The 12010-nt window shown below is 34.5% G+C and overlaps 1 protein-coding gene across 2 annotated transcripts; it reads right to left on the bottom strand.

Annotated features, from left to right (window-relative positions):
- Positions 1 to 303: 303 nt before the first annotated feature.
- On the bottom strand, positions 304 to 10540 carry LOC147835062 (uncharacterized). 2 transcript variants are annotated; one of them, XR_015501120.1, is made up of 6 exons: positions 10439 to 10540; positions 9463 to 9523; positions 3835 to 4006; positions 1228 to 1295; positions 767 to 991; positions 304 to 431 (listed from the first exon to the last, which is right to left on the bottom strand). XR_015501120.1 is itself a non-coding variant. In XM_087270567.1 (6 exons), exons 1-6 carry the CDS (start codon positions 10477 to 10479, stop codon positions 387 to 389), a joined length of 561 nt encoding a protein of 186 aa, XP_087126693.1. In that variant the 5' UTR covers positions 10480 to 10540; the 3' UTR covers positions 304 to 386. The 2 variants fall into 2 exon arrangements, 1 of the variants encoding a protein (XP_087126693.1); XM_087270567.1 differs by having other exon boundaries at positions 3886 to 4006.
- Between the last annotated feature and the right edge of the window lie 1470 nt (positions 10541 to 12010).

Below are 12010 nucleotides of genomic sequence, written 5' to 3'. Positions count from 1 at the left end.
ATTATGTTTGACCACATTGCACATAACGCATTAGCATCATTTTAAGCTTATAACAGTGAATAAAATAAGCACTTCTGTGAATAGCACAGGCTCCTTGAAAGGTTCATTTCCTCACTGCTGACAAATGAAAAAGCATGTAATGTAATGCTGAAATAAATAATTGGATTTTTCTTGGTAACAGTGAAGCTGTTGAGTGCTGTTCTTGACCTCAATGAACAGTAATACTGCATTATTGAAAGGCAATTATAATATTTCACACAGTCTTTCAATTATTTACAATGTATTATTGAAAAAAATAAATAAACATTTATGAACAGGAAGCATGATTCAATGAAAAAACATTAAGTTTCATAGCTTATTTCAGATCATCAACTGAAGGAGGGAGATTAGGGTGAATTGCTTCGCTGACCATCAAACAACAGACACTTTGCCTACACAAAAAGAAAGAAATCAACATTCAATAAAATATTCATACATAAATTCTATAAATCAAGACATTTCTTTTACAGATGTCATTTACTTTTTTACATCCAGTGAGTGACTAATATCCTCTTGAAATGAATATTTTGTAGACAGACAGACAGACAGACAGATAGACAGATAGATAGATAGATAGATAGATAGATAGATAGATAGATAGATAGATAGATAGATAGATAGATAGATAGATAGATAGATAGATAGATAGATAGATAGATAGATAGATAGATAGATGGATGGATGGATGGATGGATGGATGGATGGATGGATGGATGTCTCTACTTACCTCATGCCAGCGTAGTGTATCTCGTGGCAGCCAAAGATAGCAGTGAGGACACGAGCTGACACACTCCTCATCGTCTCTCCTCCTCATCTCTCTCGGACTGTCACTGTCCCACAGCGGGAAAGACACTGACCGAGAAGAGTGAGCAACTCCAAAATGAGGCCTGGGGTCTCGCTGGTAGTGCACACGACCACCACTGGAGGACAGTGTTGGATCCTCACCGTCCACCTGAAACCAAACTAAACACTTACTCCATCTAGCGGACAGACTCGGGAGTTACACGTCGCATATTACACAGATACATAATTTACAAGCAGATGAAACGGTTGCAACAAGACACCGAATGCACGCCAGATCGTTGAAATCCAACCCCAGAGTCTATCTTGTGCTAAAAGGATAGATGAACTATCACTGTCCTAGTTTTTGACATCACACATTTTAAAAACATGAGCTTGTCACTGTACCTGAGGTAAAGCGAGGTCCTCGATGGGGAGAGATTTCAAGCAGTACCAACAAAGTTCGAGAGCGACTCCTATATAAGTAGCAAAGCACACACTCACTACTATACTCATTGTTATCAGCAACAGTAAATTAATGAGTGTCAGTGAACAATGTATTTATTACAATTTATTTATCTTGTTTGTTGTTACTTTAATTATCAGATGTAGGCTAATTTGTTATTAAAAGTGTTACCATTATTTAACCAGGAAGTCTCGAGCTTTAAAATCTCTTTTACAAGAGAGAACTGGCCAAGATAACAGCCATACAGTAAAACAATTTTATAATACATAAACACCACATAACAGCATTTTATCAGTCCTCTCAAAAAAAAAAAAAAAAAAAACAATCAGCTGCTTCCTATACCACTCTCTTTATGATGCTTTTAAATTCACAGATAGACACAATTAGTCTTTTTAAGGATAGACAAAAAGTCTTTTTTCAAATTATTCCATGCCCTAGGTGCACAATAAGAAAATGCAATTTTTCCTAGCTTTGTACAAACTGGAGGTATATTAAAAGATATATTTTAAGCTATATTTTTTTTCGATAATCTACCAAACAAACCATTGTTAAACAATAACTTGCCTAATTACCCTAACCTGCCTAGTTTACTTAATTAACCTAGTTAAGCCTTTAAATGTAACTTTAAGCTGTATAGAAGTGTCTTGAAAATTGTCTAGTCAAATATTATTTACTGTCATCACAGCAAAGGTAAAATAAATCCATTATTAGAGACGAGTTATTAAAACTATTATGATTAGAAATGTGTCGAAAAAAATCTGCTCTCTGTTAAACTGAAATTGGGGAAGAAATAAACAACGGGGCTAATAATTCAGGAGCTAGGGCTAATAATTCTGACTTCAACTGTATAAATATATTATAATGTCATAATATATAATGTAATGTGTATTTATATAGCGCATTTATTGTCTATGGCAATACACCCAAAGCGCTTCACAATCATTCGCAATCATGAGGAGGGAGAGGGGGGGGTCCCCTCCCCACTACCACCAGTGTGCAGCATCCACTTGGATGATGCGACGGCTGCCACAGGACAATTGCGCCAGTGCGCTCACCACACACCAGCTATTGGTGGAGTGGAGAGACAGTGATAGAGCCAATTCGGTGGATAAGGATGATTGGGAGGCCAGGATCGTAAGGGCCGATAGAGGGACTTTGGCCAGGACACCGGGGTTACACCCTTGCTCTTTATTGAGAAGTGCCATGGGATTTTTAATGACCACAGAGAATCAGGACCTGGGTTTAACGTCTCACCCGAAAGACGGTAACGTCTCATCCGAAATATATATTTATGTGTGTGTGTGTGTGTGTGTGTGTGTGTATGTATATACAGTTAAAGTCAGAATTATTAGGTCCCCTAAATTATTAGCCCCGCTATTTATTTTTTCCCCAATTTCTGTTTATCAGAGAGCAGTTTTTTTCAACACATTTCTAATCATAATAGTTTTCATAAGTCATCTCTAATAACTGATTTGTTTTATCTTTCAAATTAGTTGCCCCCACCCCCCCACCCCACTCTTCACTTTGATCTGCGATGACCCCCTTAAAGATATGCTAATTATACAAAGGAACTGTTAGGGCTCAGAAAATGTAAGTGCTGGACTTTAAAGAGGGAGCGTTGTTGTTGTTTTAGAGGTGTTTCTACAGGTGGTTTGTTAAGCCCACTACCCTGTGTGAAGTTCAATTCATAAATGCACAATAATTTTTTGAGATGTTGAGTGATCGTAAAAAAGTGGTGCAAATGTGCAAAACTGGTGCAAGTGTCAGTTAAAATGATGAAAAATTGGATTTTCTACAGGTGGTTTTCAGCCCCACTCACCTGTGTGAGGGACACTGATGTTTTGAGGTTTTCGTGTGGTCTCTGTACATAGACTTGAATCGATGAATTTTTGCATTTACAAACTACAAATGACTTTTGATAACCAGCATTTTTAAAATATTTATTATTCTACGCCAATTTGGGCGACATGGTGACTCAGTGGTTTGTGTTTTAGCCTCACAGCAAGAAGGTCGCTGGTTCGAGTCCTAGCTGGGTCAGTTGACATTTTTGTGTGGAGTTTGCATGTTCTCCACACGTTGGCGTGGGTTTCCTCCGGGTGCTCCGGTTTTCCCCACAGTCCATGCACTATAGGTGAATTAAATAAACTAAATTTACTATAGTGTATAGGTGTGTGAATGAGTGTGTATGGATTTTTCCCAGTACTGGGTTACATTTGGAAAGGTATCCGCTGTGTAAAACATATGCTAAGGTGGTGGTTCATTCCGCTGTGGCGACCCCTTATGAGTAAAGAGACTAAGCCAAACGAAAATGAATGAATGAATGAATTATATGCCAATCTGTGGGGATTTACCAGTGCTATATCACTCTGCACATACTGCTGTTTCTACAAGGTTTTATTTTGACCACAGAACAGACACCCCGAAAATAGCCCAAAGTAAACAGCCTGTGTGCCGGCCTTTGTTTCCCGTCATGCACCTGTATAAACAGCATTTGCATTTCAGTGCTGAAAATTTGCACAAGGACAAACTGTTCAGCACTTTTAATGTACCTTATCGGTCTGATCATCAGTGTACGCATTTATCAGCAGTTTCAGACGTACTGTGTGTGTGTACAGGAGTCGCTGCCAAGGCCTGTGTAATGTTTGGGGTCTGAGTGGATTCGGGTTTCTGCTGTTTGACACTCTCACTAACACAACAGCTCCCATCCTCGCATGAACAGGCCTGTGAAAGAGAACAGAGGAGGAGGATTAACAGGGTTTAGAGACAGTTCACAAACAACACGTTTTTGTATTCGGTTGCAAGGCTTCTTTAGTCATGTTATGTAAGCTTGTGCGCTCTTGCCTCTCTTTCAGACTTTTTTAAGACTGGAATTATTAATGCAACATTCTTGAAACGCCTCACTTATTGGGCCCTGATGAGATGTTTTATAATTAAAAAAATGTAGATATTTTAATTAGTAAAATACAAAAGCTTTTATTTAAATAAATAAAAACATTAGTTTAATTAAAAAAAAATTACAGAACATGTAAATTAATTACAAATACTTAAAAAAATTAATTGTAACTTTTTTTACAATATTTTAATAAATAATCTAAAATTTTATACATTTATTTCACAAATAAGCAGTTAGGAAAAATATATAAAAACATACATAAAATAAAAACTATATATATATATATATATATAATTTAAATATGTATAAATAAATAATTTAATACATATATATCTGAGTAAAAAATGCAGCTCAACAGTTATTTATTTTTTAAAAATAGCATTTTAGACTCATTTAATAATATTAATTTTCACAGTCTTTTTTTTTTACCAAGAAATTACACACGAGGCTGCTCAAATTTGTCCTAAGACAAGAATAAGAATAGTTTTAGGACAAACTTAATGAAAGATTGTGATCCACTTTAAATGTTAACTACTGTACAGTCTTTTAGTGGCTGTTCAAAGAATAGGAAGATGGTGTAAACATGGTGGTGTAAAAGTGGTGGTGGTGTAAAAGTGGTGTAAACCCAGCTTTTAAATTATAAGATAAAAGAAATGTTTATTTACTCGGGTTAAAGTGCCATTTAGAACAGCTAAAACTCTTATTTCAGTACAGCAAGAAACCCCAAAATTTAATTGTGCTATATCAAAATCCTTAAGTGTCATCACTATAAATCTCCTGCAAAATATTTCTTACATTTATATAATGCTTTTCTGGGTAGTCAAAGCACTTAACACATTTTTAAAAAATGGTAAAACTTTATAATAACAGTACAAGAATAATGATGTATCAATATGTAATCTAAACATTACTATAAATTAATGATAAGTCAATGTATGCGCTAATCATGAACTAACTTTAACTTCAACATGAGCCACATCAGTAAATAACGGCCACCTTAATTACTTGTTGGTACATGTTCTTAATGAATGCATTAAATAACATTTAAGTTTAAGTTAAGAACTCATAAGCTGGTTTTGTATAATTATGTCATGACTTTACTTGGAGGGGCACATCATCATTAACTCATCCTTAACTCCTCATGAACTCCTGTGGTAAAACTGTATATGTTGACAGAACACTTTCTATTGTTGTTCAGTGTAAACACACTAGACAGATGTGTATAAGGAGTTCATGAGGAGTTAAAAATAGGTTAATGATGATGTGCCCCTCCAAGTAAAGTCATAATATAATTATACATTAACATGAGTTCATAATGCTTAAACTAAGGCAAGGCAAGTTTATTTATATAGCACATTTCATACAAAGTGGCAATTTAAAGTGCTTTAAATAAACAAGAATAAAAGAAACAAGCATAAAAAACTAAGCAAAAACTAATGTGGTAATTAATATATTAAGTAACAAACAAGCATGTACTAACAAGTAATTAAGCCGTTATATGCACTCATGTGACTCATGTTGTAGTTAGTGCATGCCCTAACTCATCATTAGTTCATAATAAAGTAATGTTTGGTTTACATATTGACACATCATTATTCATGTATTGTTATTGTAAAGTCTTACCAAAAAATAGTAATTGATAGTAAATATAGTGTTTTTGAACCACACTATAAAGTATACATGCATTAATCTGTTGAGGTAATTCGATCATAGCTGTGGCAATACAACTAACATAGTTATGCACAAATTAGTGCTGTAAGTTTTCTATACCAGAGTTTACTATAGTATTAACTAAAGTATTCTATGCTTTATTTCATACAGTTTATCAGTTCACTACCTGCCTGAAAAAAAAACTATTATTATTATTAATAATAGTAAATACTATTGACCTTTTTCTACAAGATGGAAGTGCACTTGTTTTGCGATAGTTTTAAAACTTCCGATTCAGTTGCCTGAAGATGGTGGAAAATGGTCAAACCCCTTTCACTACAAGCGTGTTCATGACTATACCAGAAAAGTAGAATAATACAATATGAAAACATCAGTTTGCAATATCAAGCAGGATAACGAACTGTTTTTAACGTCTAAAAATGAATGGAAGTGAATGGGACTAGAAGTCTCGGGCCAAAAAGATTCAAATGGCTGTGCCCGCTTATACATGCAAAATAAGGTCAGTACTTTAAGTAATCTGCTGTGGTAAACACAACAACTGGGGGCTGTTCCAGAAAGCAGGTTATGTGACATACCCGGGTAAGTTTGAGAGTAAGTAGGTGGATAACCTCAACTTTGGTTCCAAAATCGAAGGTAACTTCTGGGTATGTTAAGTAGCCATAGCAACTTACTCTCTGAAGATAACCTGCTCCGGAGCAGGTTATGTTCAGAGAGTAAGTTGCTATGTTTTAGAGTTTGTCTGTTTTAGAGAGTTTACTGAGCATTGCGTGCTCTTTTGATGAGAATATTTATGGATGTGGACACACAGATACAAGTTTTTTCGTTGTGAGAGGGTTAAGTGCATAGTTTTTTTCATAACCAAATTCATAATGTTAATGTATTTAACAAACCTTTTTGAAATCAAATGTGACAAACCGCGGGTCTGCGCTTACCATAAAAAACATTCAGTGCACCTCTTTGTATTCGCATCAGGGCATTTTAGGCAACTGTACAATGTGGCAGTATGACCACCTGTACAGTATGCCTGACACTGAACTGTTTTTTACACTTTTGTACAGTTCCTTGGTCATACATTACTGCGTATCATTACACAGATGATTCAGAGCACGGGAATAGCGTAGTGGACAGTGCGTCGATAAAGAACAACGGAGCGCACAACGGAGTGAGTTCGAATCTCACTTACAGATCTTGTGTTTTTTCTCTCCTTCTGCACCCTCACATTTTTCTGTATAATATTATAAGTGGCTGCTTTGTCTTTTGTAGGAAAATATATCTTTAATTTAAGATGTAGGACGTCGTTCTTATATATATACACATTCACGCACACACCTACATTTTTTAATATAATATTTTTTTCAGGGTTTCTAAATGCTATTGTGTGCATTAATTGCAGCCGATTTTAAAGCTCCATCAGTCACTAAAGGACACTGATAATATAAAATTTGTCCAAAGTATAAGTGTGCAGGTACAACTTAATTTTCTATCCTTAATCTTTTGGTGTTTCAACTATTAAACTCATTACTGCTTCCACTTACCAGCTCATCACACACCCCACCTCATCACTATGTTGAGGCTAAATGGCTGATTTTCAGGAAGCAATGATTCAAGTGTATAATACAAATATAGTAAAAAAAAAACTATAAAGCAAATGTTGCTTAACACAATGTTTATTTTTATTATATTTGTATTATACAATAGAATCATTAGTGGGCACTACATTGTTACTTGCTGGAGGACAAAAGATACCCTTTTCTGTCTTATGACACGTACCTGCAGCCTGACCCAGAGGAAATCTCAGTGACCCAAGCAGACAAAACAGATGGAAGAGTGCTAAAAAATATAATTAGTCAAAAAACTATGTTTAATCAAATAGTTTGGTCTGTTCATTTCTTCATTTCCTGAAATAAAATGAATGATTTTGTACACTGCTTTATACACGCACCTTTAAACGTGTAACATATTTTTCATATACATTTCTCACCTTAAGTTGATGCTCATGTGACTTTATCTTTGAAGATGGACCTTATACAGCTACTTTAGAATTTAAATATGTAGATAAAAGATTTTGTGATCCAAGAGTAATATTCAAATATGGAAAAGTGCAGAAAATTCTTACACTGCTTGTTAGTTGAGGCAGAAGGAACTTCGTCTGCATGCAAAATAAAAAGAACCTAAAGCTATCTGACAACAATCACTTACAACAGTGACAGAGTGTGTGGTTTAAGTCAAAAACTCAACCACTGATGAGCCTTTATTATAGGACACAGCAGTTAGACAGGCCTGTTTCTATTAGCTGCATGTCAGAAAGAATATTCTAGAGTGTTAAATAAAGAGCTGCAGTAATTAAATATTACCTTTTATGATAATGTTTCTGTGTTTAATGACTTTGGACAGAGTTCTAGCTCCAGAAAGATTACAATTTCTATAAGCCTTATTAGTCAATACCAATGACTGTAAAAAATACACATATTGTGGCCTTAAGAAATCAATGGAAGTAAAATTAAATGCATGAATGGTTACACAACATACTCAAAAAGGATGTTAAAGAGTAGTTTAATTTATCATTACAATAAAATGGAGGATGGCATGTGTAATTTAATGAACTAATAAATTTTCTTCTTATTTATTTTTTCTTTTCTCATCTATTTCTTATTCTATATTTCTTTCCTTCGTTGAAGCAGATGTGTAATCTCTGTGTTTAAAACCTCCAGCTTCGCCTCTGTAAAGTGCGTTGCCCTTTTTTTCTCACCGTGACTTTCTATGGTGACTCGTGAATTCGGCGATCTACTGAAAATGCCTTCAGGTGTGTGCCGTGCACGCGCATTAACCCGCGGTTATCTTCAGGAGGTTGATTAAACTAACTCTTGTCACCTGTTTTGGAACCAACATACTCGCGGTAAGCAGGTTTTGGGTAAATCAACCGAGAGTTTAGGTTTTAGCAGATGGTAAGTTAACCCAGCTTTCTGGAATACCCCCCTGTAGTAACCTAAACAAATTAGCCAATACTGTAGTTTTCTACAACTATAGGGCATACTACACTGAAAAAAAAGATGTCTGCAAAATTTTTGCAAACAACCTTATGTGTTGAATTTAAACAAACAAATTGAATTTAGTAAAGTTCAACTTAATTTGTTTGTTTAAATTCAGCCCAAATTATTTTTTACAACCTCTTAACTTAAGAGAATTTAGTAAATCCAAGGAATCATCTTTAAATATTTTTTTCAGTGTATATACAATACACCACTGTTTACTGTAGTAAAATCTAAAGTAGGTCTACTACAGCATTCATTACAATTTTTCAGTTCACTGTAATTAATATTACTAAATTCATCAACAAAGATGTAAACACTATAGTATATACAGTATAATACACTTTACAGGTTGAAAAACACTATATTTTTCATAGGAGTACAGAAATGTAAGATTTTACGCTAATTTTACAGAGATTTATGATGACGAGTATAGTGTATACAATAAATACTACAGTATGTTGAAGCCTCCATTAACAACATCATGATACCAATACAATTTAATACACTTTTCCAAAACACTAGTCTTTACTATAGTATTTTTATGGAGGTTAAATAGTGCATTGATTAAAATAATAGCTGACCTGCTCCTGTTGGTCCTGTGGAGAGTTTTGTTCACTGCTGCTTTGGTCAGTTGGACTCGTTCTGCATTTGTTTAAGAAGTAAACACAGAAGTTAAGGCACAAATCTGCAGTGTTTGCTTATGTTTGTTTTTACATTGAAAGCCCTTACACATGGCCACGCTTCTTTCTAAACAGCGCCTGTACAGTCTGTCTCAATTACTGCTGTTTACCCCTCACCGAGAGGTTATCAATTAATCCATCTGCCTACGAATTACACAACAAGGCTTGAGTTTCCTCAGCCGAGACCTTCAAGCATGCGCTAGCCAAAACATCAGCATTTAAAGAGACAGTTTACTCCAAATAAAAATCCAGTTATCATTCACTCACCCTCACCTTTAAAAGTTTTTTCTTCTATTTTATACAGTATATTTTTAGGTATAAAGTGTAATTATTTTTTATTAAAAGTGAAAAACATACATGTGGTAAACAGACCACATAAACAGAAATAATGGAATTAACAGGAATGTGTATAAACAGCAATGATAATTTGAATAATATTGGTAGCATTTAAATAGTATTTAGCAATTATAGTCATAATATTAATACAAATGATATCAATAATAATACTTAAGTATGATTTTGAAAAAGTGATGTCAATACTAATCTTTCTTGTGATAAACACACACACACACACACACACACACACACACACACACACACACACACACACACACACACACACACACACACACACACACACACACACACACACAGACACAAACTTATTTCAAAAAATGCTGGAAACAGTGATAGCCACAAAAAAAAAATAAAAAATAAAACACAAGTACAATGTACATTCTTCTAAGTATCTTCTTTTGAGTTCACGAGAAGAAAGAAACTAACACAGGTTTAGATCAAGTGAAGGTTGAGTTAATAATCTTCTTATTTAAAAGTGAACTGTCTCTTTAAGCGTTGCATTCTTTGAGAGCGCACTTACCCCATTTGGGCCGCTTGACCGCCATTCACAGTCCCTGCCATTTCGCTGACCTCCCGTTTCCGTGTGTTCAACCTCTTTTTGTTGGATCTGCTCTTTCATTGTGTCTCTCTAACCCCTTCCCTTCTTCTCACGGAACGGAAACTGTGGCTCTTCAATATTTAATGAATCTCAAATGGCTCACAAGCAGATTTGCTGTAAAGAGTGACAGCGGCGGAGCTCAGGTGTCAGGCCGCGTCTGCCTCAGTCTGGACGCCTCAGCTGAGGATAAACACCCCTGGGGGACATTTTACCCCATCTGCCACAATGGCACTCGATGTAAACATCAACTGGATTACGCCCCAGAGACAAGAGGGCTGTTTGCACACACAGTGCGGACCTAATATAGTACCAAAGAGAGAGAGTGTGACTGCATGTGGAGTGATATTTATGAGTGTGTGTTCAAGTGTTTCTCCCTGTGGGCTTTTAGAAAATCGACTCTCTTAAAAGACTCTCTTTAAAGACACTCACATTTAATTTGGCTACTAACAATTCCTAAAACTGTGTGTGTGTGTGTGTGTGTACATGACATGTATGTATAAATATATATATATATATATATATATATATATATATATATATATATATATATATATATATATATATATATATATATATATGTGTGGGTTATGCAGTAGCGCAGTAGGTAGTGCTGTCGCCTCACAGCAAAGCAAGAAGCATGTTTTTCCTGCATTCAAGTGGGTTTCCTCTGGGTGCTCCGGGTTCCCCTAAGTCCAAAGACATGCAGTACAGGGGAATTGGGTAAACTAAATTGTCCGAAGTGTATGAGTATGTATGGATGTTTCCCAGAGATGGGTTGCAGCAGGAAAGGCATTCGCTGTGTAAAACAGCTGGATAAGTTGGTGGTTCATTCAGCTGTGGTGACCCCAGATTAATAAAGATACTAAACCAAGAAGAAAATGAATGAATATATATATATATATATATATATATATATATATATATATATATATATATATATATATAGGTAAAGTCAGAATTATTGGCCCCCCTTTGAATTTGTTTTTCTCTTTTAAAAATTTCCCAAATGATGTTTAACAGAGCAAGGAAATAAGTCAGTCTAATAATATTTTTTCTTTTGCAGAAAGTCTTTTTTATTTTATTTTGGCTAGAGTAAAAGCGGTTTTAAAATTTTTAAACATTATTACATTATTTTTTAAATATAATAGCCCCTTTAAGCATTTTTTTTCGATAGTCTACAGAACAAACCATAGTTATAGAATAGTAATAATTCTGACACGCACACACAGTTGAAGTCAGAATTATTACATTTTTCAAAGATAGGTCTATGAATAAAATGTAAAAATATCAAATATAAGTTAAAATTTTTTTTTTATAAATATATATTTTGTATTTTTATAAATATTGTCATTACAGATCCATTGCATTTATACTTTATTTATGAAAATATTTTATAGTATCTAATATTTTATTTTGATTTATAAATAGATATATGTGTGTATATTTTTGAAAATATATCATTTTACATTTCTATAAGAGAAAAAAAGAAAGAAA

Source organism: Danio rerio, chromosome 10 (assembly GCF_052040795.2).
Source record: "Danio rerio strain M-AB ecotype USA chromosome 10, GRCz13ab, whole genome shotgun sequence".
In the NCBI taxonomy this organism is placed as follows: domain Eukaryota; kingdom Metazoa; phylum Chordata; class Actinopteri; order Cypriniformes; family Danionidae; genus Danio; species Danio rerio.
Note: the sequence above shows the minus strand (reverse complement) of the source record. Positions and strands in the feature narration are given on the sequence as shown.